This window comes from Pteronotus mesoamericanus, unplaced genomic scaffold (assembly GCF_021234165.1).
Source record: "Pteronotus mesoamericanus isolate MK-2021 breed Mesoamerican mustached bat unplaced genomic scaffold, CSHL_Meso_final contig_702, whole genome shotgun sequence".
Lineage (NCBI taxonomy): Eukaryota > Metazoa > Chordata > Mammalia > Chiroptera > Mormoopidae > Pteronotus > Pteronotus mesoamericanus.
The window spans coordinates 687,929-707,657 of NW_026555239.1; the positions used below are offsets into that span (position 1 = coordinate 687,929).

The 19,729-nt window shown below is 58.9% G+C and overlaps 1 protein-coding gene across 3 annotated transcripts; it reads right to left on the minus strand.

Annotated features, from left to right (window-relative positions):
- Positions 1-205: 205 nt before the first annotated feature.
- SUN2 (Sad1 and UNC84 domain containing 2) lies at positions 206-18,570 on the minus strand. Of its 3 annotated transcripts, none has more exons than XM_054582390.1 (18): positions 18,324-18,570; positions 15,473-15,617; positions 14,435-14,625; positions 13,919-14,056; positions 13,280-13,375; positions 12,868-12,961; positions 11,990-12,060; positions 9,501-9,628; positions 7,103-7,357; positions 6,596-6,673; positions 6,085-6,128; positions 5,391-5,556; positions 4,868-5,089; positions 4,469-4,553; positions 3,972-4,087; positions 3,657-3,824; positions 3,203-3,295; positions 206-1,819 (listed from the first exon to the last, which is right to left on the minus strand). In XM_054582390.1, the coding sequence occupies exons 2-18, from the start codon at positions 15,589-15,591 to the stop codon at positions 1,706-1,708; spliced, it is 2,178 nt and encodes a 725-aa protein (XP_054438365.1). In that variant the 5' UTR covers positions 15,592-15,617; positions 18,324-18,570; the 3' UTR covers positions 206-1,705. The 3 variants fall into 3 exon arrangements, with proteins under 3 accessions (XP_054438365.1, XP_054438366.1, XP_054438367.1); XM_054582391.1 differs by lacking the exon at positions 18,324-18,570 and adding an exon at positions 16,715-18,045; XM_054582392.1 differs by lacking the exon at positions 13,280-13,375.
- Between the last annotated feature and the right edge of the window lie 1,159 nt (positions 18,571-19,729).

Sequence of the window (19,729 nt, forward strand, 5' to 3'; positions counted from 1 at the left end):
AAAGCCACCTGACTGCCTCCTGCCCATCCCGAACCCAGGATCACTGAGGCAGGGTCTGCCTCAGGCCCCCATGCCCCCATCAAAGCTGGGTTTTAGCTGAGAGGCTTGGTTTCTAAAGTAGGAATTAGACTTTGAGGCGTTGTTTGGCTAAGAATTCATCCTCGTTTTCCCAAGAGCAGATCACCCGTGCAACAGCCAGATAAAAACCACGTACTCCATTAGTCCTGGGCATAATTTATTTTTTGCATAGCCAAAAATTAGAATCTGGAGATACAAAATTAGGAACCCAATAGTGCAGCATTTGTGACAGAAGAGCACAGAACCAAACGGCTGTTGGGGGCAGAGGCCGTGCGGGAGCCAGTGCTGGGGGGGCCCGGGGCTGGGGCCGAGGTGCGCCCATGCCCCGGCTTTGCCCTGCAGGAGCCCGTCGGGCTCAGCCCTCCTCCTGAGGGTGCCTGTGTGCACGGCAGCCCCTCTTGGCAGCGGGGTTACACCCAGGGCCCCACAGAACGGGGCCAGGAATCAAGCCCTTAGCTTTTCAGTTAAAAAACAGACCTTGAAAAATATTTACATATAAGAGCAGAGCCTGCTGGGTCAAAACCCCCCTGCCTCAGGCCCCTGCCTGCCCCAGCCCCCTCCCCGCCCCAGCCCCCCTAGAAAAAAGCCAGAAAGGAAACAACTGAGCAAGAGCTGAAAGAGCCCCAAGGGGGTGGCTGAGGGTGAGGGCCCCTCACACCAGGGGCCTGATTGCGATGGGGGTGGGGCGGAGCCCACCAGGCAGCCAGCCTCCCACCGTGATACCCTGAATATCGCTGGGACCCAGTCATCCCTGGGCCACCAGGGGAGCCCAGGAAGCCCCCTGCTCCCACCTTTTAGCTGACCCCAGGTGCTCCTAGCGTCAAAGGATAGACTGGCCTCCCTGCATCTTGGGGGAATGTGGCGAAGTTGCCCAGGGGACAGGCAGGCCCCAGTCCCAGCATCAGAAGAGAACAAGCAGGTAGTTCCCCAGCAGAGGGGGTCCTCCTACAGGGATGGCCCCTGGGCCCCTCGGAGGCTCACAGGAGCCGGACCTAGGGTACGAGAAACCCCACAGGCCACCTGCACCCGGGCCAAGTACAGTGCACAGAAGCCCTTCAGAGACCTAGTGGCCCGGGCTCCCCTGGGTTGGTGGCACTGGCTTTGGGAGAGCCCAGCCGCCGCCCTCTGGCAGGAGCTTCCTGGCCGCTGCCCGTCCCACGTCCTCCCACAGGGCCTCACTCCGCCGCCCCAGGCCTGCGCTCCGGCTGAGGCTTTGGCAGGAGCCTCACTCACACACGCCCAACGGCCGCCTGGGTGCCGACCTTCCACCAGGGGCCTGCCATAGGGGCTTCCCCACAGGCTCCCGCCTCTCCCGCCTCTCAGTCCCCCGCCATATGCTACATATATACACCCTCCGGGAGGGGAAGTAGACGCCAATGCCGCGCAGAAGGAGAATGAAGGATCAAAAGACGCTGGAGCCAGCTGTGCCCCTCGAGCTGCCGCGCCGCCAGGAAAGCCCTGCGTGTTCGTTCTTATCTCCACCGGGCCAGTGTTTCTGGATCCTGGACATCAGTGCGCTGGTCAAGCATGTGGGGGAGTGGCGGGGGCGCTGCCCCCCCACGCCCAGGGGCGAGGGGCACGGGGCACGGCCGGCCTCCCAGCGGGCTGGCAGCAGCACGCGGGAGGTCTAGTGGCTGGGCTCCCCGTGCACCCTGAAGCGGTAGATGCAGGTGTACTCAGGGTGGCCCCAGTTAGTCAGGATGCGCAGCTCCACCACCTGGTATGTGGCCATTTTGGGGTCCTGCGGGGAGAAAGAAGGGTTAGAGTGACACAGAGCCCTCAGACCTCACTTGACAGCAGGCAGCAGGGGCAAGGACCCCGCGGGGCCTTTGCAGAGACCTGGACTTCAAAGCTCCAGTCCTCAGACCCTGGAGGAGAGTTCCCAGCTGGCGGGACCAGGGGCCCCTACAGGGCCGCCCACCTAGGGCCACGTGAAACCTGCACGATTCATCCTAGACTGACAACATGGGAGTTCTGGGTCCCGCCTGTCAACCGACAAACTACCTTTGTGGAGTTTGCTGCTCTGTGTTGATGTTGGGAAAAAATCCCTTTACTTTGAAATAAGCAGAATTTCTTTTTTAAGTTCCCATCAGGCCTCTGTCCTCTATGCTCAAGATGTGACAATTTTTGAGCCAGCATCTGGAGCAGGTCTCCCCTCCCTTGACGCCCCAGCACAGTGCCCTGCCCTTCCGCGCCCCTCCAGCCCCTGCGCTGCGGCCTCCCCTCCCCCTCTCCTAAAGGCACAGCCCCACACGTCCCTGAGAAACCCCAGCTCCTCCCATGGCCCCACCCGTGGGTCCGGCCTGGGCTGCGGCTCCTGGACTGCCACGCAGGCACTCAGGCTGCGCATGCAAACCCGCCCTGGCCCTGCATCAGCCCGGCTGCCCTCGCCTCCACCCCTCCTTCCCTGCTGTCCGGGGCACTCCCAGTTCAGTGCTGCCGCCTCTCCGACATCAGACCCCCGCCTGTCAACTCTGGTTGCTTCCCTGCAACCACTTCCCAACCCATCTCCCTGCCTCCAGGCCTGTTGTCCCTTTTAGACTCACCACTTACACGCAGTCACAGGGGTCTTATCAGAACGCACACCACATTGTCACTTTGCTGCCTGAAACAGCGATGCCCACCCCTGCCCCGACCCCAGCCCTGGGGGCTGGAATTCTTTGGCCTGGTCTCACTTGGCCTGCCTCTCCGGGCCCTCTTCCTGCCCCTTCACCTCACACCCCCGCTTCACGCTAGTGCGTTCCAAGCCCTCACCCCTGGCGGGAGTTGCAGGGACCCTGCATCCGGTTCATCTGGGCTGCTTGCTAGAATGCAGCTTCCTGGTCCCGGCGGCCCCAAGAAGCCCACCTCCTGCGGTGGGGCCCGGGACCCTGCATTTCTAACGAGGGCCTGGAAGACGGGCCCACTCTGGTTGAGTGGCCACACTGCACTGGCCGGGCCAGCGCGCCCCCCAGCCACTTGGACAGCTGCCCCTGTTCCGTTCCTTGTGCCGCAGGAGGCCAGGGCCTATGGCTTCCTGCTCTGAACCCCCACTGCCAAGCACAGGGTAGCTGCTCAGAAAGCATCTGCTGAAAGGAGGGGGAAGCACATCTGCCACCTCTGCTGGCACAACAGAATCCTGTACCTGAAAATAAAATGTCTGAATGGGCTCCCCATCCTGGTCATAGGTGAACTGGCCAAGGAGTGTCCCCTCTTGCTGCAGGTTTTCGTCAAACCCCTGAAAAGAGCAAAGGATGAAGGGAAGGCACTGCTCTTAGACACGTGCCCTGGCCAGCGCGGGAGGAGTCCTCTCCCTGTTCCCACGCTGGTCCCCTCCCGCCCTGGTGGACTGCAGGGGACCTGAGTGCTGGACATAGGGCTGCTCGGGGGTCCATGGCAGACAAGTCACTCAGCTCCTGGGGCCTTGCTTCTCCCTCCGTAGCCTGAGACAACTGGGGTCGCAGTACCATTTCCCACCCTGGCACCATCTCTTCCAAACATGCTTCCCTCCCCCGGCCAAAGAATGACCCCAAAGTCATCCTCTGTGGAGACCCCCGGAACCCCTGCAGCCCTTGGGCCTGCACAGGCGCAATACTCACAAAGACAGCAAAGTCCTTGGGGGCACTGGAGATGGTGCTGTTGGGCGACAAGGACTTGGGCACATGCTCTAAGGTGACAGCAGTGGGGCGGATGCGGGCAGAAAGGCGAACGACCGCAAAGCCCTGGGGCCCTTGGAAGGCCCAGCAGTTGCCTGGGTGCACGTCTGGCTAGAAGGGAAGAAAGTCGGGTCAATGCAGGGCTGGTGACAGAGAGCCCTCCCTGAGCGCAGCCCGGCTGACCTGGGATGGGACAGCTGCCCCCCCCACACATGTGCTCTGCTTGGGCCCCGGTCATCGCCCTCGCCGGGGGCCTACCTGGAGGATCACGCGGGGCGACTGGGAGTGGTACCACAGGGGGATCCCGAAGAGGCTGAGGAGGGCCGTCTTGGTCTCGTAGGTCTCGGAGCATCGGGTGCTGATCACGCTGGCCCCTGACACGGGAAAGAAGGGAAGCGTTGGGCACCGGGGCCTGGACGGACAGCAGGGGGGGGAAGTCACCAGGCTTAAAGGACTGAGGCAGCCTGAGGAGGGACCACTACTGCCCGTGTCCCCTCTGGGGACAGAGCGCAGGTGCCCCATGCCCAGTCTGTACACCTAACCCAGACCACAGAGCAGCTGTAACCGCTCCGTCGCATGCAGGGACGGCACCCAGCACGTCCCGGCGCCTGGGGGCAGTTGTTGCCTTCATTAGGAGCTCTGGGTGGGGGGACTTCCCATACACCCTGCTGGCCTGGCACCGCTGCTGCTCTGGCAGATGCGGCTGTGGGTGTGGGCACCAGGGCTTGGCGCCAAGAAAAGAGTGGCATACGTACCTCCCGATTCCAGCGCATAGTCCACCATCCCGATGCGGTCCTCGCTGTAGCGCTTCAGGGCCTGGTTTACAATGCGGCGCACCTCCTAAAACACAGGGCCGCTGTGGCAGGAAGGAGACACCTGCCCATGTGCCCCCCCGCTGGGGGTTGGGGGCCGGGGGCCCGCAGGCGGACTCCCTCCTTCTGTGCTTGCTCCACGCAGGTGTGCCTCCAGCCTCCCGTACCAGACCCAAAGCCAGCACTGGAGCCTCCTGCACGTCCCTGGGGTCCTGGGACGTACCAGGGAGCTGGCAGTGTGGGACTCTGCTGGTCTATGGCTCCCAGCTAGGAAAGCAGTGCGTGCGCACGTGCGCGCGCGCAAGTCGGGGCTGGGGGGGGGGGGGCGGTCATAGTCCTCACCTCCTCCGTCACCCCGATCACTCCTTCCTTCTGCAGCCTCAGCCCCAGGCTGGCTACCGCCTCCCTGGCCGACTTGCCCTGCATCTCGGCCACGTGGGCGAGGATCTTCTTCTCCAGCTCCTGCAGCTGAGCCTGCATCTCTTCTCGCTGGAGGAGCCCAGTGCGGGTTCCGCCGCCCCGGACAAGGAACTGGCTGATCCAGGCAGGGAACTGAGACTCCACCTAGGGGCCCAGGAAGGGTCTCAGTCGGGGATGCCAGCAGCTTGGGTAGCAGGGCAAAGAAGGAGTGGAGCTTGCTTGCGCCTCCCGGGGGAAAGGGCTATGAACCACCCTCCATGTTCTGGATATAAAAGTGGGAAGAACCCCCATCAAAGGAAGCCAGCGTCTGTGTCAAGTCAAGGGCCGGGGCTTCTGAGACCAATGGGCCGCAGGGGCGGGAAGCGCTCTGCCCCATGCAGACTCCAAAGACAGACGGTCTGGGGGGAGGGGCGTTCAGCAGGGGACTTGGACAGTTCCGACTCACGTCATCCCGCACGGCCTGGAGCTGCTGCGGCAGCAGGCCCACTTGGTCTGCCACCGAGTTCTGCTTCAGGGTCAGGGCGGCCAGCTCCTGCCGCAGGCCTGCCAGCTGGGCCTCCAGCCGCCCCAGCTCCTTCATGGAGCTCTCGCGGAAGGACTCCTGGGTCATCCTGCTCCCAAAGAGAAAAGGGTAAGCCTCGGATCTCTGGTGAGGATCTCCGTGCAGGCTCCTTATGCCAGGATCTCCACCACAGATGGGGGAATGCGAGGCCTCCTCTTGGAGGTCCTGGCTGTGTCCATCCAGGGCTTCCACTGCCCAGGAAGCCCATCCTTATCCTGCTCCTTCTCTAAGGCCAGATCCATCACTCACTCGGCCTCAGCTGCTCACACCTTCCACAGGGGAGTGTGGCGTCTTGAGCACGGGAAGGCAGCTGCTTGCGGCTGTACAGGGAAGGTGGTCTACCTACTTAAACCCACAAATCCCAGTTCTGCACAGCCCCACCACCAACCTCCGTGCACCTCAGGGACAGGCTCTACGCCTGCGGTCCTGAGCTAGGCTTCCACCACCCTGTCTCTGGTTGGAACACAGCCAGAACCCTGCTCTGGGGCTCTGCACCCGGCCCCCAACCGATCCCGCCTGGGGCAGGGGAGGGGGGGGGGGTGGGGGCGGACCTCGGCCAGCCTGCAGGGCCTGTTACCTGTGCCACTCGGCCTTCAGCTGCTGGAGGCGAGTCTCGGACTCCTGTTAGCAGGGACATGGGAGAGATGCAAGCGACGTCAGGCTCAGAGCAGCTGGCCTCCCAGAGCTGGATCTGTTCCCTTTGGGGTCTTTGCTTAACCACACCCCTGCCCCAGCGTCTCCCAACGGCTCCAGCACAGGCCAAACTGGCCTCCTGGTCAAGGTCCTCAGGAGAGTGTCACCCAGTGTCTGGCGTACTTGGGCACCCTTAAGTTCACTCATTCATTCAGCACGTTAGACCCAATACCATGTGCTTCTTGAAAGCGACCCTTCCCACCCCCAGCCCGCTCCCAGGGCATCCCTCAGAGCCCTTCTGCCCAGGTGGGCTCAGTCTGAGCAGAAGTCTGGAGACTGCGCACCGCGCCTTGTTCTGCGTCTAAGCGGGCCCTTCAGGAGCCCGATGTGTCTCGGCCCAGGAACAGATGTTGAATTGGAGGCCGCTGCAGGCCCCAGTGCCCAGGCCCACCAACCTGAGAGGCCTGGACAATCTTCTTAAAGAGGTCTTCCGAGTCCTGTTGCTGTTCCATTCTCAGGGTGGCTAGTTCTTCCTGTCGGGCACAGTGAGAGAGGTGGAGGGTTCCCCTGAGCTGCGCTCGGACGGCCACTCACCACCATAAGTGGTGTGACTGGAACCCAAACCAGGCCCCTGTGAGGGTGACCTGCAGCTCCCGGCCCTTCTGCTGCAGTGCTTCTTGCAAATGCGGGAGCCTGGCTGTGACCTACATGGCCAGGCGCTGTGCCAGGCACCCTGCACTCCCCTGTGCTCGCGGGCGGGGGTGGGGGCGGGGCAAGGGCAGGAGTGCATCTGGTTTAAGGAGGAGGAAACTAGGACTTAGCGGAGGTCACTGCCAAGTGGCAGAGCTGTCTCTGTCACAGCAGGGTGCGCGGGGTCTCGCTCCCTCCACCCCACACTCTCACGATGTCACTCACACACGACCCCCAGCTCTAGCCCGGAGACCACAGCTCCTCTCCCTGACCTGGATCCAGGCGGCAGTGTCCCTGCGGAAGTCCTCCTTCAGGGCGGCCTCGCGACGGCTCACCAGCCCCTCCAGGAGCGCCAGCGTGTCCTCCTGGCTCAGGCTGCCTCCTCCTCCCTCACCAGTGGCCCCTTGCCGCAGCTCCAAGCGTTCCAGGCGCAAGGCCTCCTTCTGCCAGTTGGAGGAAAATTCGGCGGCCAGAGCTTCCAGGCGCCGCTCCAAAGAGTGTACCCGGGACAGAATGCGCTGCTCAGCCTGGCGTGGCAGGTGGGAAAACCACAGAGGTGAGGGGCCCGAGAAGAGAAAGGGGAGAGTCCTAGACGTATCCAATCGCAGTAAACACGCGAGGGTGTGAGGTGCTCGGGACAGTCTCTCTGCCCTGCAGGCATGCAAGTCATTAAGCAGGGAAAGGACTTGGCGGCTTGGTGACAGTGAAGCCCAGGGTACAGGGACACACAGCAGGCTGGGGGCGTCTAACCCCCAAAAAGGAGTGATGTGGGATGGGGAGGAGAGGACACAGTGCCCTCCCAGAAGAGGGTGGAGGGATAGCCCAAGAAGAGGATAGGAAGAAACCGCAGGATGGCCACAGGGGCTGGGTGGCCTGCTGGGCCGGGCCCCTCCCCGCCGGCGCCCACGAGGTGCACGTGCGTGGGAGAGCGTGGGATTAAGGTTCAGCTGCCAACTTTCAGCAGCTTCCACTTCTTCCATTGGTGACTATGGCTAAATGACCAGATAATTGGAAAAGGCTTTCTTTTTCCTCTTGGTGCCCCAGGGAGAAGACAGAACACAAGTCATTTGGACCGGAGGGTGGCATTTGATAGTGTGCCATGAATTTTGAGAACCTTGTTGGCTTCGCAACAAAAATCTTTGCCAAGAGAAAACATAAAACGCAGTCTGTCAAGTATCAAAGGGCAAGAACACTGGGTACAGAGGTTGCTTCTAATTTTTAAAAGTTCCATTTTTTTTGCATGACTCAAAAAGCAAACAAACAGTAAAAAGTCATGCTCCCAACCTCTGCCGGCTTCCACCCTGCGCCCTCACCACCTCCCTGCCCAAATCTGGTGACTCTTTTTATTAGTGTCTTTATGCAAATACAACTCTCCTTTCTTTCTTTTTCCCTCCCTCCCTCCCTCCCTTTCTTCCTTCCTTCCTTCCTTCCTCCTTCCCTCTTTTACAAAAAGGTGGCCCTGAAATTAAATTGTATTTAATATCTTTACTAATGATTTAAAAAGGAAAACTTATGTCATTATTTTATGAAATAATAAGATCATGATCCAGAAACTAATCACCACCAAAATAAATGGTTACAACAGTGACACCAAGTTAACCTCAGCAAGATGTGAACAAAGCTCAGTAACTGCAATAAGGAGTTTTAAGTTCCCACTGTGGACCCCAGGAGGCGCGCACACACAGCCCGGGGATTTGTGTCCTTGCCACCAGCCCGCCCTCCCTGGACCGCGGGCTCTCCCAGAGCGCAGCTGAGGCCTGGGCCTGCTCCATCCGCCTCTGGCAGGCTGCAAAGCAGCCGCGGCCCTTCCCTCCCCCATGTGTGCGCCCTGTGCGATGCAGCCTGCAGGTGCTTCCCCTCCTTGCATTTGTACTGCCTCTGGGGTTTGCTGAGGCCAACAGAATGTGGAGGAAGTGACAGGGTGCTAGTTTCAAATTGGGGCCCCAGAAGGCCTGGCCCGATTCTGCACCCTTGGAAACTTGCACGGCTGCCGTGAGAACGTGACCGGACTAGCCTGCTGGACAACGAGAGTGCGGGTGGAGCACAGCCCGCCCTGCTGACCCACCAGCTGGCTGCAGACACATGAGGGGGCCCAGTCAAGACCAGCCTGTCCTTGCTCAGACCAGAGGAACCAGCCAGGGGACCCATGGACTCATGAGCTAATCACATGCTTGTACTTTCAAGGCACTGATTTTAGGGTGCCTGTGCTAAAGGTAACTCACCAGGCTATTACCTTATTCACAGAAGATGCTCAATAAGTACAGGGTGGGGCAAAAGTACATTTACAGTTGTGAGTGCACAAAACACAAAGTTTATTCTTGTACTATTATTTATTAATTATTGTTATTTTCCAAACAAACAACTGTAAACCTACTTTTGCCCCACCCTGTATTTGAGAAATTATATTGAAAGGAACAAAGCAAACAAGATGACTTGTCTGATTCCTTTTCTGGGCTTAGGATGCCAACTAACTTTGGGATGGTTCTGAGTCATGTCTATGTAAACTGCCTCCCAATACGTACACTCCAAGGGCCAGAGAAAGTGGAGCCAGGGAGGTGGCCCAGGGCCCCAGCTACGACGCACCCCTCCTCAGCTCCATGTGTCAGGCGTAAGTGCAGGGAAACCAACTGCGAATGGGCTGAGGGAGGACTCGCGCACTAAGATACTCACCTGGGCGTGTGAGGAGGAATCTCTGGACGCCCACACCTCTTGCTGCCGGCCGCCGCCCCTCGCAGCCCACCAGGAGACTACAGCGGGGTGGAGCGTGTGCAGCCCGTAGGGGTAGAAATACCAGGCACCTGTACACAGGGGAGGGATGGTTACCCAGGCCGGGGGCCATGCGCAAGAAGGCGCACACAGTGAGGACGGCAGCCTGACCAGTGGTTCCCAGAGGCCCAGCTCATTCACACAAGCCAAGGGGTACTCCCGCCAGCAGGCCGGACGGGGGCAGGCGCTTCCCATCCTGCTCTGGGGCAGCGACTGCCACGGCCCAGCTCCAGAGCAAGTGCATTCCCACATCCCCTCAGGGGGCCTCATCTTTCAAGCCTGGAGAAGACGGCTAACCTGGCCAGGGATGGTCCAGGGCTGGAACCCAGAGGCCCTGATGGGGGTCCTCAGCCCAGGCTTTACATCAGAACCACCCAGGAAGCTTTTAAAACACCCAGTGTCAGAAAACATACCACATATATAATACACAGATGAACATTTGTCATAAAAAGACCAAACACACAAAAGTCCATACACATAACCTGAATCAGTAATTTTGGTAGAGAAGGTACAAGATTTTTTTTCATTTGCTCTTGACAACTTTCAAGGATGCTGGAGAAGGGGAAGGAAGGTCCTAATTGCCCCGCAAGAAGACTCATTGAGATGCTCAGTGAGAGCTTTGAGGGCTGTGAATGAGCCGTGGAAGCAAAGACAGTCTCGGTCCCAGTGAAAGGAATTACATATGTAACGCCCCAAAGAGCTGTTTAAACGGGAGAAAGGAAAGCCAGTGACGGAAGATAAGATGTGACACGACAAGAATGAAGTTGTCAAAACTGGTGTAATACGTGCTCCCAGAGGAAAAAAACTGGCCCACCCTCCACACAGAGTACGTTCATTGGCCTGGGGCGACCGCGCAAGTGAGGTTTAGAAGCCCCCCACGGTGACTCTACTGGGCCCTGGTTGAGAATCACTGATACGGAACATGCCTGCTAGAGAGGCTGCTTGTGGCTCCAGGACAGGGCACGAGGACACAGACACACAGGGATGCTCACATCTTGCTTGAGCGGCCCTCTGTTTGCGATGTGTTTATTTCTGAGCTGTGCGCATGCACGTGTGCATGTGTGCAGGGGTGAGGGCGCCGGAAAAAGCCATGTTGGCTGAGGAGTCTCCATTCAGTAAGATGCCACACTTGCCACTCATCAGCCAGGAGGCCAGGAGCAGGTGCAACACGAAGCACATGACCACCAGGCTTTGAGTGAGACCCTCTGGACACACTCTCACTTACTGCACTCCCGGAGCAAGTCCCTCCGCCCGCCCCCTGCCTTTGAGACTCCTGACAGGCGTCTGCTCTGGGATGCCATCGCAGGGCATCACCAACTCCGCGGGGGGAGGTGAAGCCCAAATTCAGCTGCGTTGACTTATGGGAAAGTGCTTCCTGAACAAGATGATGTGCAATTATAAAGGGTATTACAACTTCAAGGGTGATGCCCAGTTTCCAATGGATGTGAACAAGCTGTTCTTATAATAGGAAACAAAGAGGAAATCAACACTTGGCAAAATGTTCTACCTTGGTATTGGTAAAAAAAAATACAAGTCAGATAGATACTAAACCTATATAACCAACTCTCTAACAAATAATAAAGCATGATCTTTCATTATAAATGGTACAATCATTAAAGCCTGGGAGCCATGGAGGAAACTCATGTGAAATTGTCAAATGAAAAATTGACATGAATGTGTGTGTGTGCGCACGCGTGCGCGCGCGCACACACACACACACACACACACAATGATTACAACTATGTAACAAATCCGAACTCCCATGATCGAGATTGGGACAATGTAGAGCATCTCATGATGCTAGGCATCTTAGTGCAAGAGGCATACTTTCTTCTCTTTATTACTTCATTGCTTTGATCTTAAAGATAGCTAAAGATAGAACTTGACCTTGTAATAATAATTCACTCACCCAGACTCTGTCCTGATTTGGAATGGAGGGAAAATGATCGTTAATAACAACAGCGTCGATCAGAGCCCCCAGTTTTTACCCCAATACTCCTACGCTAGGCATGTCCCAGCCTAGGTGGCTCTAAGGCTCCTCCCGATGTGCCAGGCAATTGGGTGCAGCTACCCAAACTGAGGACGAGGTCAGGGGGTAGGGGCATTTCCCCTTTCACCCACTGGACACCCTGAGAACGCAGCAGCATTGGTCAGCAGGGGACACTGGAGACCAAGGCGGGAGAGGCCTAGGGGTCCGGGCTCCGGAGGTGCCCAGGCTTGGTCTGAGCCCCCTCATCCCACCTCCATCCTGTTTGGTAGGAGATGGCCATCCCTCTAGTTCTCGGCCCTGCTCAGCGCCGCCTCCGCCCACACTCTGCCCTGCCCCGCTGGCTCACCAGCCCCGTCCGGCCGCTCTCATCCTGCCTATCTCCTGAGACAGCGGGTCAGCTCACCGTAGGTCAGGCCAGTAAGGAGCAGCAGCAGCAAGAGGAACCACAGGAATGTCTTCAGGGACGCGACGCGCCTGGACCGTGGGAGGGAGTGGTGAGCAGGGCAGTTGGAGGGGTCGGGAGGGCCCCAGGCCTCCAGGCTCCCTGCTCCCCCCTTGGGAGTCCCCTGAAATTTTTTCCCTGAGTGCTAAACTAGGGCCGACGGGACGCCCTTGCGTATCTTGTCTTGCCAGGGCCAGACTGGACTCTGCAGAGGTCTTGGAGTAATGGGGACAATTGTGACTCTGTGAATTTTACTGACATTATTAAGAATAAGTAATGGAATCTTTGCAGCAACTAACATTTTCGTATATAGAGGTCCTCTAAGCAAGCAAATACAGAAAGAAAAAAAAATACGGAACTCCCTAAACAACATTTTCTTTTAGAAAAACAAGAAACCTTCTTTTCTTTCTTTTTCGTTCTTTTCTTTTCTTTTCTTTGCTTTTCCTTTCTTTCTTTCCTTTTTGGTGACATGAGTCCATCCTTGCCCCTCTCCTCAGCATAGCTCGTTGCCCACCCCACTCTGGGCCACAGCCCGAGGGACCCTGACTCCCTGGCTCGGCCTTCTTTCCACTGCCGAGGGGCCAGTCCCCAAGTCCCGTGTCTGCTGGGACAGGGACTTGGGGCACAAACACACTCATCCTCAGGTCACTCCTCAACACAGGTGGAAAACCCTGGGGCCTAGGTCGTCACAGGGCCACGAGGGATGGGACTCTGAATGTCCCGGGAACTGCCACTGCTGGGCTAGAGCCTGAGGCCAGACCAGCAGGCGGAGGCTAGGCTTGTCTGACTCTTCTGTCTGGGACTTTCTGATTCATTGCCCAGGCAGGTGTCTTGCTCACCTGGTTAAAACGAAGACGTCGAGGAGGGAGGCGGCTGTCGTCAGGCGGTACCAGGAGGTGCCGACCCACCAGTAGAGGAGTCTGAAGAGCCGGCCTGAAAGAGGGACCGTCACGTTCAGGTGTCACCTTGAGCCGGTGATGGTTTCGGAGCACCACTCTCTCTCCACCTGTGGTCCTCCCTGCCCCTAGTCACACTGACCAGCAGGACACCTCTGTCCTGTCACAGGGCTACCCGGTTCCTCTAATCCCACCTGCCTGCTCAGCAACTGGCTCCCAGTGATTATTCTAGTATGAGCTTTCCTGGGTGGTCCCACAGTTTCTCTATGGGGGCTGGATGCCCCACCATGGAGATGGATGAGAAGGGGCTGCTGTAGGGAAGGAAGCTGTCGTGTGCAGAATAGCCAGCACCCACCTGGGAAGGTGACCACTGTCCAGAGAAAGGAGGCTGCCCGAGAGACAGCACTCCTCAGCCGTGACTCTGAGCCCCGCTGGTCTGTCTCCGGGTATCCTGCGGGGGCAGGGAGGGAACCAGCTCAGTGTGTCCTCGCTTGGAGGGGCCCTGGGACAGGCGGCCTGCCTGTTACTTGTCTCTTCCCTTAGACTGTGAGCTGGGACCACGTAGCACTCTCCTTCACGTTCCGGGAGTGCCACGCAGGCCCGGCGCCTAGCAGACCAGTGGTCATCTGCTGAAGGAACTTTCCATAGGTTTCTGACATTGTATTTCCCCTGAGCTCCTTGCCTGCATCTGTCCCCTCATGGGCACCCCCTCAACCAGTGTTCAGCCCCAGACCAAGGGGCGCGGCCTCTCCTCTGTGTGAAGCCTGCGTTAAAACGCCTGCTGGAAACGAGCCAAAGAGTGGAGTTGACCACAGGCCTAGTGGGACAGGGACGGCGCCCCAGGCCGGGCCTCAGGGTGCTACAGGGGCACAGGAGGGATGCCCGGACAATCTGTGGAGGCCCCTGCCAGGCACCACGCTGTCCCAAGCTGTCAGGGATGCCTCCCCCAGTTCCCCCCGACCCAGTGGTCCTGGCACCTGCTGAGCGCGCCTACCTACGTAGTCGTCCTCAGAGGAGTAGCCCGAGGAAGACCCGAGGAAGTCCTCGGAGAGCCTGGTCTCTGCCAGCCCGTTGATTTTGCTGCTCTCGGAGCCCCCGGTGCCTCTCCTCCTCCTCACCCGCAGGTCCTCGCCTGTGGAAGGAAGAGCTCAGTGTTCTCCTGGGGCACAGAGACGCTGAGGAGGGTGTTCCTGGGGGCCTTGTGGGGACACCCTGATGGACAGCTGGAGTCTGTCCGCCCTCGGCCTCTCCCTGGGTCTCTGGGTCCCCGGGAGGGTGACCTCGGTCCGGCTCCTCTGTCTCCTGGGCTTGGAGCAGCTCTGCGGCTACTTCGTCCTCTAAAGGGGCCTGGGAATTTAGACACCTGTGGCTTTTCCGAGGGTTTCTGAACCCGGGCAGCCCCGTCTGACCCAGCAGGTTTAGAAACCCTGGGTGGGGAGGACAGCTGGCATTGGGGACCTTAAGTTTCCAGAGGAAGCACAGCCCGGGGCGGAGGGCCACAGACACTTACTCCAGTAGGGATCCCGGTGCAGCTGGTCACCCAGGATGGAGCTCCTGGCGAGGGAGGCAGCCCGCGGGCTGCTGAAGTAGGACTCCTGGACCATGGACTCGCTGTAGTAGGAGGTATGTGCATCGGAGGAGGGACCCAGCTGGGGGGCCGGGGAGAGGCGCTTGGTGTTGCCAGATTTCCTCTTCAGGGTCCTGCGGGTATGAGCCAGAGGGGGAACAGGCAGGTAAGCCCAGCCAGGAATCGGAAGCCGGCAACAGTGCCCTCCTGCGGTGAGTGGGTTGGCCTTGTTGCTAGGCAACTAGCAGCTCCCAGCCACTGACTGGCTGTCTGTGGGGCACAGGTAGCTTCTCTGCTCCTGCTAACTCCATATCTCACTAGCAGGCAGATCTTCCAGGTGATCAAGTTGAGATTCAAATCCAGGTCTCTCACTTCAAAGCCAAGTTTTTTTTTTTCCTCTCATGCTTCTTAACGGAGTAGTAATTTCTACAACCCACTGAACACTCAGCAGAAGCCAGCCTGGCCTCCAGGAACCTCAGGGGCTGCCATCGGGGCCCATGTCTGTGAGGGCGGGGGGCGGGCAGAATGAGGTGGGCGCCCGTCTCACTCATTTCCTGGCGCCCATGGGACCCACTTCTCTCCTCGGCCCCCTGGCTGGCCCTGCCGAGGCCCTGCGCATGGTGTGGGTCCGGAGGATGACCAGCCGGGCACTCCCGCCCATAGCAGAAGGGGTTCTCGGGAGCGGGGGGTGGGGGGGGGGGGGGGGGCGGGGGGCCGAGCTTGCACTGCTAGGGCTTCCGGCCTGGCCCGTCCTTGACGCTGCCTCTCCCCACTTCCTGTTCTCTGAGCCCAAGGGCAGAGCCTGGCTTACAGCAGGGGAGGGGGAACGGTGCTGGTCCTGGCCTCCTTGGAGGTGGGGATGCCTCCTTGGCTGGACGCGGGCATCTTATCTCTGCCCATAAAGATCACAAGAGGAAAGGGCCAGCAAGCCCTCTGTGCTGAGCACCAGCACGATGCATGGGCGTGGTGGCGGTCCCCTACCTGAAAGGACTGTCTTTATACAGGGTGCTCTGGCTCCCTGCCACGGAGCTCCCACCGCTGCTGCTGCCATCATCGTCACCCTGGGAGTACCGCGTGAGGCGCTGGCTTCGACGAGACATGATGAGGTGGGAGGGGGACCCTTCCCCTAAAGAGAGATTTGGGAGAGAAAGGAGGGCTGGTGAGGTGTGAGGCGGGGCTATTGGTGGCTCCTCCCTGGGGGTGGAGAGACAGGAGGCACTTTCTCCCATTGGACAGACCCCCAACACCGCTCCCCCCATTTGATCACAACAGCCCCAGACGTGGGTGACAGTACCACCCTCCCCGCCACAGGCCTGCAGGCCGCACCCTGCCCGGAGGGTAGCTCACCCAGTGCCCAGGTAGCCGCTTTCCACAAGGTTTCCCAATTTTCAGTTTATTGACAGCGAGCTCCATGAGAGCCAGCACTGTCCCTTCCATACCCCGTGACGTGCGGCACACACTGGGCACACACGGCACACGCCAGGCATACAAGAGATGCTGAACGAACCTCCGTCTAGCCGTTTCCCCCGTGGGACACCCTTTCCTTTCCTTGCAGCTCTACTCATTGATCAGGGCCCCGTCCAACTGTGACACCAGAGAACCTGTCCCTGGCACAGGCCCCTGCACTCTGACAGCGGTTGCGTGCTGGCTGCCCTGCGGCTGGTCCCCGCGCAGCAGCAACGGGACGTCTGCTCGTGACAGGGATGCTAGAACACTGTCAGTGGCCCCTAGGGGCCTGGCCCCTTACATGCCCACTTCGGCTCCTATAGGCCAGGGAGACGTCATTAGCCCCATTGTGCAAGGGAGGAGCCTGGGATGCCGAGCTGACCAGTGGTTTGCCCACAGCCACCCAGCCTGCAAGTGACAGAGCCAGGGTTTGAGCTCCCATCTGACACGTGCCAGGGTCTGGCTCTGTCCATCCCACCAAGGTTTTCAAGTTGCTTCAAGAATGTGCCGTGTCCCCAGCTAGCGTCCTTGATAGCCTCAAATGTGTTCAGAACAGGCTGTAGACAGAACTGTTACACAACAAATATTTGTTAACAAACTAACCAAACAGGGCGGTGCAGTGGCAAGTGTGGGATTCCGGGGGAGGGAATCAAGACTCTGGAACTGATAACTAGGACTCGGAGGAGGTGCAGGTGAACGGCCTGGCAAAAGGAGGCCTTCTCCCGCCCGGGGAGGGCCAATTGGCTCCAGAAACCCAAATTCAAAATCTCGGATTACCAGTGTGAGGAGCGTCAAAGTGCCGCTTCTGCCAGCCCACGCTGCCAGCCCACGCTACGAAGTCATTTTACTTCGGCCCACTCCAGAGGTCCTCGTACTTGTGACTTGCTGTCGCTTCTAATATTCCTGGTTGATACTTAAGTTACTAGTTTTCTGAGTTGTGTGGTGGGCATAGGCTCTGACACTTCCCAACTCAGACTATGGAAACCAGAAGGTCTGGTTAGTCCAGCTGGAGAATTCTAGAAAGTTCTCTTCTGAAAAACAAGCTGCCTCCTGTCTTGGTCTCATTGGCATCTTCTCAGGGGGGATGTTCACCTGACATCCTTCCCTGGTTCTAGCCGGTGTTGGTAAAGGACTGACTGGTAGTGGCCAAAGCAGGAAGTTGGCCTGGGTTCTTTTCTATATTCCAATCCTTATAAGGTCATTCCACCCAGACTCCTGCCCTCCCCACCTGAAAGCTGGCCCCTCCTCTTAACTCCTGCCCTGCTGAAGTGGAGGCCTTCACTCTGGGGAGAAACACAGCAATGTGTTTACACAATACTGAAGGCTGGGACTGACAAGAACATAAATATTCTTATGGGGGTGCTGAAAACTGTCAGCGCCTCCTTCCTCCTAGGGGTGCTCTCAGTCTTTCTTGGTGCATGCTGGTATCACAAAACAGTTTGCAACTGAGTTTGGATTTCACAAGCTGAAAAAGGTTTAAGCTTCGCTCTCCAAAACAAACAGGAGATGAGTCTCTAGAAGCTAAAATATTTTGCATATGAGAATAGACAGCACCCCTCCAACACGGACGATCAGCTAAGAAGCCCTCACGCTAAAACATCCCTCCCCACTTCTGGGCTGAACCACATCCTTTTCTCAACTTCACCTTCCTCCACCCCAATCGCAAACTTATCTGACAATGTCTATGCAGTGTTCAGACTTAACAGAGATCTTGGGCATCTTCCGCGGGCCATTTTCACACTGTGTTTCCTCCTGGGGCTTGTAAAACGCTCCTCCGTCATTCCCTACTCGCTGAACCTGCAGAGGTTTTCACCAGCCACGAGCCTGAGCCTTCCCTGCTTCTTGGCTCTAAGTACACTCCCGCCCCCTATTTGTTTGGTTTCTTTTTAGAACTGAACAAAACGGGCCTTCCTCCTGTTCCCGGAGTTCTGACAGGCAGCGGCAGAAAACTGCCTGGAAACTGCCTGACTGGTACGAAAACATGGGCACTGCCCTGGGCTTGTTTGGGGCAGCCCGGTCTTCACTTTCCTCCTCCCGGGGAGGTCCTGCCCAGGGAAGTCCCGCCTGGAGACATCCGCCCTCCGGGGGGACCAGTAGGGCGCCAGCCCTGGGGGCGGAGACCCGACAGAGATGAGTCAGGGCGGATGGCCTTGGCACGGCGCTGGCTCTTCCCGACCGGCCCAGGGGCGTGCGCCGGGCGGGGCTGGAGCCTGGCCCAGCTTGGCCCGGAGAATAGCCAGGCCTGGGCAGCTCAGCCCTGGCCGGAGCGGCCCAGTGATGACCCCAGGGTCAGGCCGGGCCCGGCGCTCGCAGGGAGGCGGGCGACGCCGGCAGACCACCCTTGCCACACGCGTCCGCTCGCCGGAGGCCCATGGCCGGCTGTTACCTGCTGCGGCTGCTGCTTCGTGCGGGTCGGGGGCGTCCGAGGCCCGCCGTGCCACCCTGACGCGCCCCCTTCTCCGGTCGGAATCCCGCGAACGGCGCTCGGCGCGGGGGTCCGGGGCGCCCGGGGAGACACTGCTCGGGACAAGGCCGGCGGGCAGCAGCTGCGAGCGCGGCGGACAATGCGGCCCGCGCAGAACCGCGCTGCGCGAGTGGGGCCGGGCGGCGCGCGCGTGGCCGAGTGTGTATGTGTGCGCCTGTCAGTCAACCCTGACAGGACGCAGCCCATTGGCCAGGCTCCGCCCTCTTTACCGCCCACCGCCACCGCCCATTGGGCGGTTTGAACACAAAGGCCCCGGCTCGCCCCGCCTGCCGCGTGGGCCCCGCGGGCAGGGCGCGTCCAGTCAGGAGACCGCGCGTGGGAGGCGCGGGTGAGAAGGCGATGTCTGGGTGGCGAGAACTCTGCTGGAGCCAGCAGGTGGGGGCTCGGCCGGGCCTCCCCGCGCACGTGACTCCCGGTCCAGTGGTTTGCAACACTTGAGGGCTCTCTCCTGCACTGCACACGACCAGTGGCCTCCTGGTCGCAGCGTCCCAGCGCCCCGCAAGCTGGCTCGACAAGGCCGGGATGCCAGGACCTTACACGCGTTGGGTGGTTAGGGGCACAGTCTCCCTGAGGATGGCCCGCGGAGGTGGGGAGCGGGGGAGGTAGAAGACCGCGGGCCCAGGGCCCACCTGAAGGTGTAGTTAGCTCTCCTCGGACTCAAAAGATTGTCCACGTATAATGGTGCATGGATAGTTGTCCTCTTAGCCAGACCTTTTTACACGCATTTTACAGATAAGGAAACAGGTTTTAAGTGATTCGCTTCAAGTCACACAGCTAGAAAGAGGCAAAATTGAGATTAGAAGACTCTCCACATCCAAGCCCGCATTTTGCATTTTAGGGTTTGGACAGGGCAGAGGCTCTGCCACTTCCCAATCTGCCCCAAGTTTCACTGTAGAAGCTTTTCTCGGTTTTAAGGCAGGAGCTGGCCACAAGCGGTGCCCAGAAGGTGTGGAGAGCAGGATCAGTAAAGTGGCGTTGGTCCCGTCAAGAGAAGGCAGACCACCTACCCCCTGCCTCACTCAAACACGCATGTGGAACGAGTGTTGACAGTCAATGAGTGAAGTGCCACCTGACTCCAGGGGTCCCGTGCACGGGCTCCCTACAGGCACAGCCTGGGAGGAGTCGCCTTCTGTGCAAGCTCTTCTAGGGGAAGGTGAAGCAGAGTGTCGTTATTTAGCTCTTAAAATGCCAAGAGGAAGAGACAAGAAATGACAAAATCTCTGAGAAAGGACAGGAAGTGGCGCGGGCGGGTAGGGGTAGGGGATTGAGGAAATTTGAAACCCTTGTATTAAGTTGACTCTGGGAAA